Source organism: Guillardia theta (assembly GCF_000315625.1).
Source record: "Guillardia theta CCMP2712 unplaced genomic scaffold GUITHscaffold_16, whole genome shotgun sequence".
NCBI classification, from domain to species: domain Eukaryota; class Cryptophyceae; order Pyrenomonadales; family Geminigeraceae; genus Guillardia; species Guillardia theta.
This window is the reverse complement of record NW_005434658.1, coordinates 662,674-672,990: the sequence shown is the minus strand read 5'-3', so window position 1 is coordinate 672,990 and position 10,317 is coordinate 662,674. Positions and strand designations below refer to the sequence as shown.

The 10,317-nt window shown below is 52.8% G+C and overlaps 4 protein-coding genes across 4 annotated transcripts in view; 3 read left to right on the top strand and 1 right to left on the bottom strand.

Annotated features, from left to right (window-relative positions):
• Positions 1 to 625: 625 nt before the first annotated feature.
• Positions 626 to 1,273, top strand: GUITHDRAFT_67555 (hypothetical protein; the record flags this gene model as incomplete). Its single annotated transcript, XM_005836909.1, has 1 exon — positions 626 to 1,273. The coding sequence occupies one exon, from the start codon at positions 626 to 628 to the stop codon at positions 1,271 to 1,273; it is 648 nt and encodes a 215-aa protein (XP_005836966.1).
• Positions 1,274 to 4,925: 3,652 nt separating this feature from the next.
• GUITHDRAFT_151353 (hypothetical protein) lies at positions 4,926 to 5,916 on the top strand. Its single transcript, XM_005836908.1, has 2 exons — positions 4,926 to 5,360; positions 5,411 to 5,916. The coding sequence occupies exons 1-2, from the start codon at positions 4,974 to 4,976 to the stop codon at positions 5,675 to 5,677; spliced, it is 654 nt and encodes a 217-aa protein (XP_005836965.1). The 5' UTR covers positions 4,926 to 4,973; the 3' UTR covers positions 5,678 to 5,916.
• A 506-nt stretch (positions 5,917 to 6,422) lies between these two features.
• Positions 6,423 to 9,577, top strand: GUITHDRAFT_161994 (hypothetical protein; the record flags this gene model as incomplete). Its single annotated transcript, XM_005836907.1, has 8 exons — positions 6,423 to 7,865; positions 8,057 to 8,218; positions 8,366 to 8,494; positions 8,539 to 8,598; positions 8,703 to 8,759; positions 8,804 to 8,986; positions 9,087 to 9,191; positions 9,426 to 9,577. The coding sequence occupies 8 exons, from the start codon at positions 6,423 to 6,425 to the stop codon at positions 9,492 to 9,494; spliced, it is 2,208 nt and encodes a 735-aa protein (XP_005836964.1). The 3' UTR covers positions 9,495 to 9,577.
• Positions 9,578 to 9,602: 25 nt separating this feature from the next.
• Positions 9,603 to 10,317, bottom strand: part of GUITHDRAFT_104379 (hypothetical protein) — a gene marked incomplete at both ends in the record, with an annotated part of 2,183 nt that continues 1,468 nt past the window's right edge. The window contains 3 exons of the mRNA XM_005836906.1: positions 9,603 to 9,678; positions 9,729 to 9,834; positions 10,040 to 10,160. Coding sequence (XP_005836963.1) covers positions 9,603 to 9,678; positions 9,729 to 9,834; positions 10,040 to 10,160 — 303 coding nt within the window. The remainder of the gene's footprint in view (positions 9,679 to 9,728; positions 9,835 to 10,039; positions 10,161 to 10,317) is intronic.

Genomic DNA, 10,317 nt, shown 5'->3' with positions numbered 1-10,317 from the left:
GGGGGGGGGGGGGTGACGTTTTTGAAGGGGTCGGCCCGGGCCCTCAGTAACCCTGGCCGCCGGCATCGGGAGAAGAAGTCTGAGGTGGGCCCGCCTAGAACAGCAGGCGGAGGCGGGCTCAGTCATAGTATTGAGGCGGGCCTGTTGATTTTGAGGCAGGCTTGAACTGGGGCGAGCGCCACTCCTCTCCCGCCATGCCCTTAGGGCGGAGCCTCCGAGTGCGGCATGACAGGCCTTATGAACTAGCCAGTATGGCAGAACCAAGAACATGAATGCCGATCTATAGCTCTCTGTGCGATCTTGACATCTTTACATAGACACCCTGCATCTTGCAAGCATGTCAAAGAGGCAGAAAAGCCTGCTGTGCCTCGTACTTGCATGCGGATTAAGTCTATGCGAAGAGCGTGTCTTTGCAGCAACGACAATAGAAAAATCAAGTTTGAGTCTGCAAAGAGCTCGAATAGGGAATTCCAATAAGAGAGTGTTTCCCGTTTGCAACGACTCAATGGTGCCCTCCGTCTATAGGCGACTTTCATGCCACACATTTGATCAGATTGAATTTCGTAAAAAGGCACTTGAACAGCTTTTTCAATCCTTGTATCTTGCTCCCGAAGACAGAGCTAGAATGGCGAATCTTGAGCAGGGCAGTGAGGAATGGCTGGAGGCGAGAAGGAACAGATTGACTGGATCAAACTTTGGAGCAGCAGTGGGGCATAACAAGTTCAAGTCCCCTCTACAACTGGCGCATGAGATGCTCTACGGAACTTTCGAAGGTAATGAAGCGACGAGATGGGGAAACGCGCACGAGCAAGTTGCGTGCCACGAGTACATCCTAGCAAAGAAACAACTCTTGTGTACCGGGGGAAATGAGGACGACGTGGATTTTTCTGTGAGCCACTCGGGGCTAAATCCCCATGAGACAAAGCATTGGCTTGCCGTCAGTCCTGATGGTCATGTGCGAGAGAACGGCGTCACGGCTATCCTGGAGATCAAATGCCCGTTCAAAAGAAAGCTGTATCCTGAGATCCCCTCTTACTACATGGATCAAATACAGGGCATAATGGGAGTTCTGTCGGTGCCCTGGACAGATTTCTGTGTTTGGACTCCAGACGAGTTCTCAATTCAGCGTGTCGCCTTCAACAAGGAATACTGGGAATCGCAACTGTATCCTGGACTAGAACGGTTCTATCACGAGGTATTCATCCCTGCATACTTAGATCGAGAAGAATCAAGAGTGATGGGTGATGAAAGCATCCCGCCTTATCCAAGTTAGGCATTTATTGTTATTCTTTTGAAAACAACAAGAGCATGGTTTTCGTCATTTGAACGAATTCGTTTGTGCGATGCAAATGCTTGGCTCAAATCGAGCGATGCATCAATCCTTTGAGTTTCTTGTTTTCCTCCACAAGTGCGGCCTCTTTCGTTTTCGCCGTCTTCAATTGAAGTTCACGTTCACAGATTAGATTGCCCAGAAATGCAAGCTCTAAAACACCACACACACACACATACACCAAAGAAAAAGACAAGAAATTAGTATCGTCGCCGCAAAGTTTGACGAGAGAACCTGCTAAGTTATTGTCGCATTCTTCTCTCTTGCTTCAAAGGCATAATATGATGTCAATGTCAGCCAAAAAGCCAAAGAGCGAACAGCATGTTTTTACCCTTGAACGATTTCATTCCTGTCAAAAGTCAGCCAATCCAGTTTTGCTTCTTCTTTCTTGATGACGTTCTCGAGGTTCTTGATTTCGCCTTCAACAGTACATAGTGACACTGCAAGGTCAGAGTTTTCTAAGAGAAGAGCGTTGATTCTGGAGCTAATTTGCGAATGAACTTTCTTGAGACTCTCGGCATCATGGAGAAGGCACTCAACCTCGAACAATTCTTTCCTGGCATCCTTTAATCCATCATCACTCATTCTTAAAATTCCAGTTAAGATTGTTACCAGCATATCCTGGGTATAGTAGGAATCCGGTAAAGAAAGCAAGGAATCCTTGTATTTACCAAATTCTGCTCTTTGGACCATAAAACTCAACCCCAAATAATCCTACAACTGTAACTGATACCTTCTTTTAGCATCTTCTACAGACAATTGATTCGCTATTTGCTCTAAATGTTTCAGCCGAGATTTCATGGTTTCCAACTTTCGGGCCTGCACGCAGGAGTCGTGGTCAACAGTGACGCACGAAACCTCGCTGTCGGCAAGTTGTTTCAAATCAGAACTTTGTATATTGTCCAAGACATCAAATTCTTTGGAGCAAGCTCGTTGCTTGTCTCTGAGTTCTCCACCTTTCGCGATGAGCTCCCTTAGTCTGCCATGCAGCGCTCGTAAGTGATCTTGTGCTGCCGTCACTGCCTGCATGGCACAAATTCCCGACTACCCGCCAAAAAAATCCACAAACTTCACGGATGGTCCTTTTTTTACTCAAAGTTAAGTTAAAAATCAGTACGAGGAAAATATGGTTTTCCCGGTCGTCGGAGTTACTGGCGGGCCCGGCGCGTCCAAAGTTGCCAGTTTTCCCCCGAAGCTGCCGAGACACCCCTGTAGCACACATAAAGATGCCTACCCATCTTCTTTCAGATAAAACTACCGGTAGTGGCAGGAACTCCTCGCCTCCAGTTTAAAATTAGTTTTTATGTAAAAACATTTGTGCAACCGTCCCTCCTTCAGTACCCGGTGCTTAAAGACCCCCACCCTTATTTTCTGGCTTGTTCACCCACCTTCTGCAGTACAATCTCCAGAACGCTGTGAGACCACCATGTCGTTCCTAATGTTTTTCAAAGCAAGTACAGATCGCCCCCATTCCTACGCCCCAGACGCACCCTTACCCCCCACCACTCTGTGAATCCTTCACCCTACTCTTAGTGTACCCACCCCTACACAGCCTTCTCAAGGACATCCTGGTGAATACCTCACCCCCTACTGGAGGAGTTTCTTCACGCGGTCCCCCTCTGTGCATACCACCCACAGGAAGAAGTGTCACTACGAAGGTACCCCACCCACCTCAACTCAAGGTTCTCTTCAAATACCCCCTTTTTACCATAGAGTTTGATCTGAAAATGTCCCCTTGAAGAGTCTACTACCCATGTCAAACCGTTCAAGAATTCGAGCAAAGGGATCAGAAAGGAGCACTACCCGTCCGATACCAATTTGACCACTTCCAGCATCACACCCCACCCCATTCATTCCACCTTCCCAATCCCAACACTTTGAGTACCCTACCCCTCTTGCAATACACCCCCTCTTGTTGGCATGAGACCCCTGCAGCCACACTGCCGCTTCCTTGTAAGATGACCCACCATCAGTTTCAGGAACGACATGACATCCCAGTACCGTACATTTCCCCATCGATCACCCCTTGCTCCAAGTGCACCCCACCACATGATGATCTTCGGAGGTATCTACAATTCCATCACCCTATTTTCTCACTCCAAACGAGGGGTGTTCATCCCCCATGCTTTTACTACACACTGTCTAATCTTGGAATACGACCCGGGTGGGGTGGAATCGCCCTACCCTACCACTCCATGGCATTAGCTATGACCCACCCCTCAAAGTCAACTTCTTTGAAGGGTATACACCCCCTCAAACGTGTTAAATGAACACGTACCTGCTATACCCCACCCACACGTATCCTTAAGCCCAAACTACCAATAGGACTGTAGCCCAAAGGACCCCTGGGTCCAATGTCCTCTAAATTTGTCCTATTCATCGTAAGACCCTCATAGGACCATCCTACATGTTCCTCCTTGTTGGCGGATTCTGCATCCCATATCACCCCCATTCTACCACCCACCCCATGAGCATGCCCTAAGACCCACCCTATCTGTTCGAGCTACCCCAAGAAGTGAGGACAGCTCATCGTCACTGGTGTTCCGCGATGAACCCTGAACGCATGGGATACTGGATGGTTCTTGAGGCCGGGGTATTCACACAGTGCGGTAGTAAGCATGGTGGTGGGGTACATTTTAGGATAGGTGAGGGTCAAAGGAGCACCCCTGAAACACACGATAGATGCTATCTTCAGACCGGTAGTGGTACATCCAGGAGGGGTTACCCAGCTAAATAGTGGGTCAGTCGGGGGTGATGAGCCAGGCTCCGGGGAGGGGATGGGGTGGGGTATATTTTTCCATGGTAAAGTAGAGGGGTAAAGACCCTACCCCTGGAGATGATCTTCTCACCCTCGGATCACGTGGGGTTACCCTCCCTCCCCTCCACCCCTCCCCTGCTTCTCCTTTTTACTCCACCCTAAATACTTTTATAGTACCCACCCTTGCGTGTCTCAAGGTAACCCACCTCACATGGTACATCTTTACCCCCCAATATCAAATTACCCACCCCTGTTTCTCCCACCACCCTACCCCTTTTTCTGTACGCCAACTGAGGTGGCTCGAGTGTCTCGGCCTCCTCGTTGCATCCGTCCCGCCCCCATTCCCTTCCACCAGCACCCTCCCTCGTCATCCTCCACTGACCGCTGTTGCGATCGCTCCTTGTGCCCTCTTCACTCTCCTCTCCTTCCAAATTAGTGGTAGGAGTGCACCATGGGTTCTTCTGAATTGAGGGAGGGGAATTCTATGTTCACGCAGCTCCACATGTGTAAGCACGCGATGTGACCCACCATATCATGCTCGTGCAGGTTCAACCTTGTACCCGTAGACATCCCAGCATCTTTTAGCTATTGAAACGAGTACTTCTGTACATCACCTTGCAAAAGCAAGGCCACGTGATGAATTTGATCCGGCTTTCTTGCCTTTTCTTGCCCTTTCATTTCCTTGTGTCTCACCTCCATTGTGAGAATTTGCAAGGGCCATGACTCAGCTTCCGATCGCCTTGTATGATTGAAAGCCGTGTTTCATGAATCTCTTTAGTGCTTGTTTGTTTCCCTTGAAATGCTTTCCATGGATCATGCTGACCACTTCACAGGCAAGTGCCCCTTCTGTTCTGCTGGTCAATCGACAAGATTTTTCCACCATCCATGGCTTCCCTACAAAGTCATATCCCCATCACTCTCCCACCGATCCTCACATCATCGCTGCTCAATTTCAAGGCCGAGATGCCACAGCATTTCAAGCTTCCCCACTTGAATTCTCCACTTCAGGGGACCCTCGGATGTCTGGCCCCTATCAAGACACAACCTTTCGCGCCATCCCAAGAGGTACTGCCGCACATGTCTACAGCCGAGAAGACTGTCGACATCACGACATCGAATGGAGGGAGCAACAACGATGATATCATTACTCTCTTCCCAAGGAGGAAGGCAGGGCAATCTCGCCCAGGGGGAGGCAGGGGTCCGGTTGTTCTCACCCTTGATCTGCTTGAGAAGTTCTACGGCATGCCCCTGCATGTCGCTGCCAAACGGCTGGTGAGGAACATTTGAACTGCGGAGAGATCGATTGCTGAGTTGTTCTGCAGGGAATCTGTCAGACAGCGATCAAGAAAGTCTGTCGAAAGTTGGGGATCATGAAATGGCCGTACAAGGAGATGCGGACGCCGATGCCAGTGATGAGCACTTCGACTTTTGAGGCAGCAGAGAGCAGCGATCATGGCAGTGATGGTACAACTGAGATGAGCTACTCCGGTCATACATCATCTTCAAATGAGGGAAGCGCAAGCCCTGCCAGTGGAGATACGGAATTGAAGGATGCGGTGTCTGCGCTCCTGAGCTTACATTCCAATTAGTGAAGCACGGTGAAAACCTGCGTCTGCAAAGGCCAGGTTTGTGACATTTGGATCAGCTGGCAACGATGTAAATAAGAAAGGGCATACGGCTCACTCTCCCATTGTTTATTTTTAGTGTGTTTATATTCTCCCTGGAGCGCCGCGGCAGCGGCAAGGAATTCAATCGCAGCCCGGGGCAACTTGTGCGACAGTTTATGACTTTCCATCTATTTTGTCATATAATACAGCATTTAATCATTACCGCATGCAAATTACGGCCGCGCAGAGTCACGGCGGAGTTGAACCGTCGCACTCCGTTTACTATTCGATATGGCATCAGTGATCTGTGCCGCTGCCGCCGGGCCATCGTGACTCAGTGTAGAGCGTCGGGTCGGGTTAACTGCTTTCACGGTCTCAGGCCTGGCAGTGGGCTGTCACGCGGCTGTACGACCAGGCTGATGCCAGGCGGTGATGCCACCGGCAGTGGCCCGGCGTGCGGCCCGGCGCGCCGCCGCGGCCGGACGTGACTGTCGGAGGCCGGTACCGTACGGTGACGGAGCGGCTGGCTTCAGTAACCGGGGGCGCGGGCCCACCGGGTCGTGACGGCCGGTGCCGCCGGCGGCCCGGCAGTCACACCGGGCGGCACCCCGGCGGGCGTCGCCGTTCACTGTAACTGAGGTCAGCACGGTCACCCGAATCGGAGTCCGAGACCCGGGAACTGGACAAGGAAAACCGTTCGGTTGGTAACGGAAAAAAGCCGTTGACAATGCCGGCGGGAGGAGCGGGTGGTGCTGGTGGAGGAGGAGGAGCAGGGGCAGGAGGAGGAAAGAAGATCTTCATCTACCAGTTAGATAGCTACCTTGGACAGGTTCTGGGTCAGCATGCCAAGAAGCATGCAGCAGAAGGGGATGAGCGGATCCTGTGCGGATGTCTCACCAACCCTAGAAGCTCCGTGAGCTGGGCTGATAGCATCATCGATAAGAATGACCCATCAGCGCTGAAGAAGGCACTTCTCTCATCAGACATCATCGTCTACGACATCTCCAGTGATCCACAAGAAGCTACAACAGCGCTCAAGATCCTCCTCAAGTATGATTATGCAGAGAACCCTGAGGACGAGACGGAGAAGGTTTTGATTGGAGTGTCGAACTTGCTGAGTTGGGCAGGGAACAGCGTGAAGATCCCAGCAGCTGATGACGAGGCTGCTATGAGTGCGTATGCAGAGAAGATGTCACATGCTCTGACGGCAGAGGACCATATGGACAGACGCCCGCACCCCAACTACAAGGCGCAGGTAGCGGTTGAGAACTTGATCATTAACAAGGGCAACATCAAGAAGGACAAGCTCAAGACCTACGTCGTCTGGTCGGGAGTGCAGTATGGGTGCGGGGAGAGCGTCTTCCACTCTCTGTTCAAGTGGGCCTGGCTGGGCACTCACATGGCTCTGCCCATCATCCAACCTGGCTCGAACAAGATCCCCATGATCCACGTTGCGGATCTTGCTGGGATGGTGCTGGAAGTGGCCCTGACCTGTCCGACGGACCTTCCCAACAACTCCCTGCTCGCTGTTGACAAGGCAGAGTGCACGTTGAAGGAGGTGGCGGCCGCCATTTCCTCGGCCCTGCAGTTCGGGGACGTAAAGGAGTGCGATCAGGAGGAGTATCTGGAGCTGATGACGCAGGAGAAGGAGCCGCACATCAACTCGGTCTTCCTTGAGCTGAACATGTCCATGACCTTCAAGCACGGTGAAGTCATCGGGTACGGCGAGGAGAGCAGCTCGTGGGTGGCTGGGACCGGTTTTGTCGCAAACATCGAAAGGGTGGTCAATGAATACCGGGAGTGGCGGATGCTGCAGCCTGTTCGGGTGCTCTTCTACGGCCCTCCTACCTCAGTCTGGTACCCAACGGAGGAGGGAAAGCTGTTCCTTGCCCGGGATTTCGCACAAGAGTACAACGTGACCCTGATCGACACCAAGGAGCTCGTGAAGGAGTACAGGAACAAGCCCTCGTACGAGGAGGACCCGAAGCTAGGGACGAACCTCTCGGTCAAGCTCAAGGAGATCGAGGAGGATGGGGAGGTCCCGTTGGAGCTGATCGTGGAGGCCGTGCAGAGGAAGCTTGCGACCCCCGCATGCCGCAACCAGGGGTACGTGCTCGAGAACTTCCCGGACTCCAAGGAGGCGCTTGAGATGCTGTTTGATGTGGACAAGGTGCGTGTGCGTACCCATGGCTGTGAGAGGCTCCTGCTGACTTCGACCCCTCCTCCTTCCTGCTTACTTCGACCCCTCCTCCTTCCTGCACACTTCGACTCCTCCTCCTTCCTGCTGACTTCGACTCCTCCTCCTTCCTGCTGACTTTGACTCCTCCTCCTTCGTGCTGACTTCGACTCCTCCTCCTACAGGTGGAGCCGGAGGGCGAGGGGGTGGCAGAGAACGAGGGCGGAGAGCCTGCTGCGGGGGAGGAGCCCCGAGCGCCGCTCGCTCCTCTCCCTCAGACTGTCTTCCACCTAGTGGCTGAGGAAGAATTCATCCTCAAGAGAATCTCTGAGTTGCCGCAGGAACAGGTTTGAAGGATTTCATATTCTCTCCTCCTCGTGTTCCTGCTCTTCCTCCTCCGATCCTCCTGCTTCTCCCCTTCATATGGGCATCCTCCTCATTTCTTCGTCTTCCTCAAACTCAACCAATTCCTTTTGCGCCTGACGCGGTCGCAGGCGGAGGCCGAGGGGGAGACGGAGGAGAAGGTCTTGGAGGGGCTGAAGGCGTTTAAGGAAGCGAACCTAGTCGACGAGGAAGGAGTACAGCAGGGATGTTTGGGAGTCTACAAGAGCAACAGGAACAAGGTCAGCTCCTCCTGCCCTGGCTGCGCATCCTTGACAGCCCCCAGGGATGCCAGCAAGTCGTCGACATAGTCTGCGATAATCCGCTGCAGTTCATCCAAGATAAGGTGCGGTGGAGGAGCGAGTAGGAAGCGGGAGAGTACGAGGAGGGAGGGAGGGAGGGAGGGAGGGAGGGAGGGAGGGAAGGCAAGCTGCTGATGAAAGTGGACAGATTAGGTTGTCTATCGGGAATCCGAGGAATTATGATCCGGAGGGACCCAAGAGGAAGGTGAGGGCACGTGGTGGAATCCGATGCTCACTGACCCGACGTAGAGAGAGGAGGAGAGGATGAGGGGAGAGCAAGCGAAGCAGGCGGAGGCGGAGGCGAAGAAAAAGGTCCTCGGGTCGAAGGAGGGAGTGCGGTGGCTGAAGAGACGACAGGAGGAGGAGGAAGCGAGCCGAACGGAGAGGGAGATGAAGAAGCAGAACGACGCCAGGAAGCTCGCAAGGCTCCAGGTCGGCATCGGAGGGAGGGGGGCAGAGGAGGACGGAGAGCGAGTGGAGGAGAGGGAAGGGGGAGAGAGAAGGAGGAGGGGAAGGATTGACAAGAGCGCAGGAGGAGGAGCGAGAAGCGCTCCACTTGAGGTCGCTGCCCATGAGGAAATATCTGATAGAGAATGTCCTGCCCACCCTCACAAGGGGCCTCCAAGAAGTTGCCAAGGTCTCCATCCCCTCTGTCTTCTTGTCTTGCCCTTCTCCGTTGATTTGCTTCCTCCTTCCTCCCCCTCCCCCACTCTCCCCTCTTCCTCCCCCTCCCCCTCCCCCTCCCCCTTCCCCTCTCCCTTTCCTTCTTGTTCCCTCCCCCTTCCCCTCCCCTTTTTTTTCCTCTTCCTCCCTCTCCATCTTTCATCTTTTCCCTCCTCCTCTTGCTCTTCGTGACATTAGAGCTCCGCAGGTCCGACCTGAAGATCCCATCGACTACCTTGCGGAATATCTCTTCAACGCGGATCCTCAGCAGAACTGATGAATGGGAAAGAGACGCGGCGGCGGCGGCAGCAGCAGTAGGAGAGGAGAGAAGCTCTTGTGATACACTTTTACTTCAACTTGACCCGGTCTTCTCCTCCGGCTGCTGTCATGACAACAATCGCACCAGCTCCTCGACGATCTGCCTCTCGTCCTCGCTCTCGCTGGATGAAAGACTTTCCAACCTGGGCAGCATCAAGAGGGTCAGTGAAAGACATCACCTGTATCTCCTCACCTCCTGTTCAACCTGGCCCTCCACTCTCCTTCCTCTACCCTGATCTGCTCGGCGCAACTTGTTGAGTCGCATTTCACCAGACTTCGCAGCGCTCGCCCCGCATACTCTGAAGGCAAAAGTGCTCGTCAGTTGCCTCCTCCTCTTCCATTCCCAACACCAAAATCATCCTCATCAGTAGAAATCCCCATCACCCGCCCTTCCCCTTCTCCCTCCTATTTTTCATACTCCTCCATCCCCCCCCCTCACCACCACCACCTTCACCTCCACCACTCCTCTTCCCGCCTTTCGATTCCCTTCCTGCTCCTGCATACCAATTTCTTCCGATTCGAGGAGAATGGCAAAGAGAAGCGGAGCAAATCTCTTGTCGACCGCCTGCTTGCATGCTTCTTTCGAACTCTCGAACAACCATTGAAGCACAAAGCATGCTCTCCCCTGCACAAATCATTTAAACATCTCCTCCTCCTCCTCCTCCACCATTCACCGCGTCCACAAGTAAGAAGAGTGGGAGTGTTTTAGGGGGGGTCTAAAAATTACTATTAAAGAGGCGGATATAGTGTTGCATTTTTTCTCTAGTAATTTTAAATTGTTT

Coding starts and splice junctions, on each gene's coding strand:
- GUITHDRAFT_151353 (XM_005836908.1), top strand. CDS start 4,974: ATGGCTTCCCTACAAAGTCATATCCCCATCACTCTCCCACCGATCCTC. Junction 5,361..5,410: donor ATGTCGCTGCCAAACGGCTG/GTGAGGAACATT, acceptor GTTGTTCTGCAG/GGAATCTGTCAGACAGCGAT.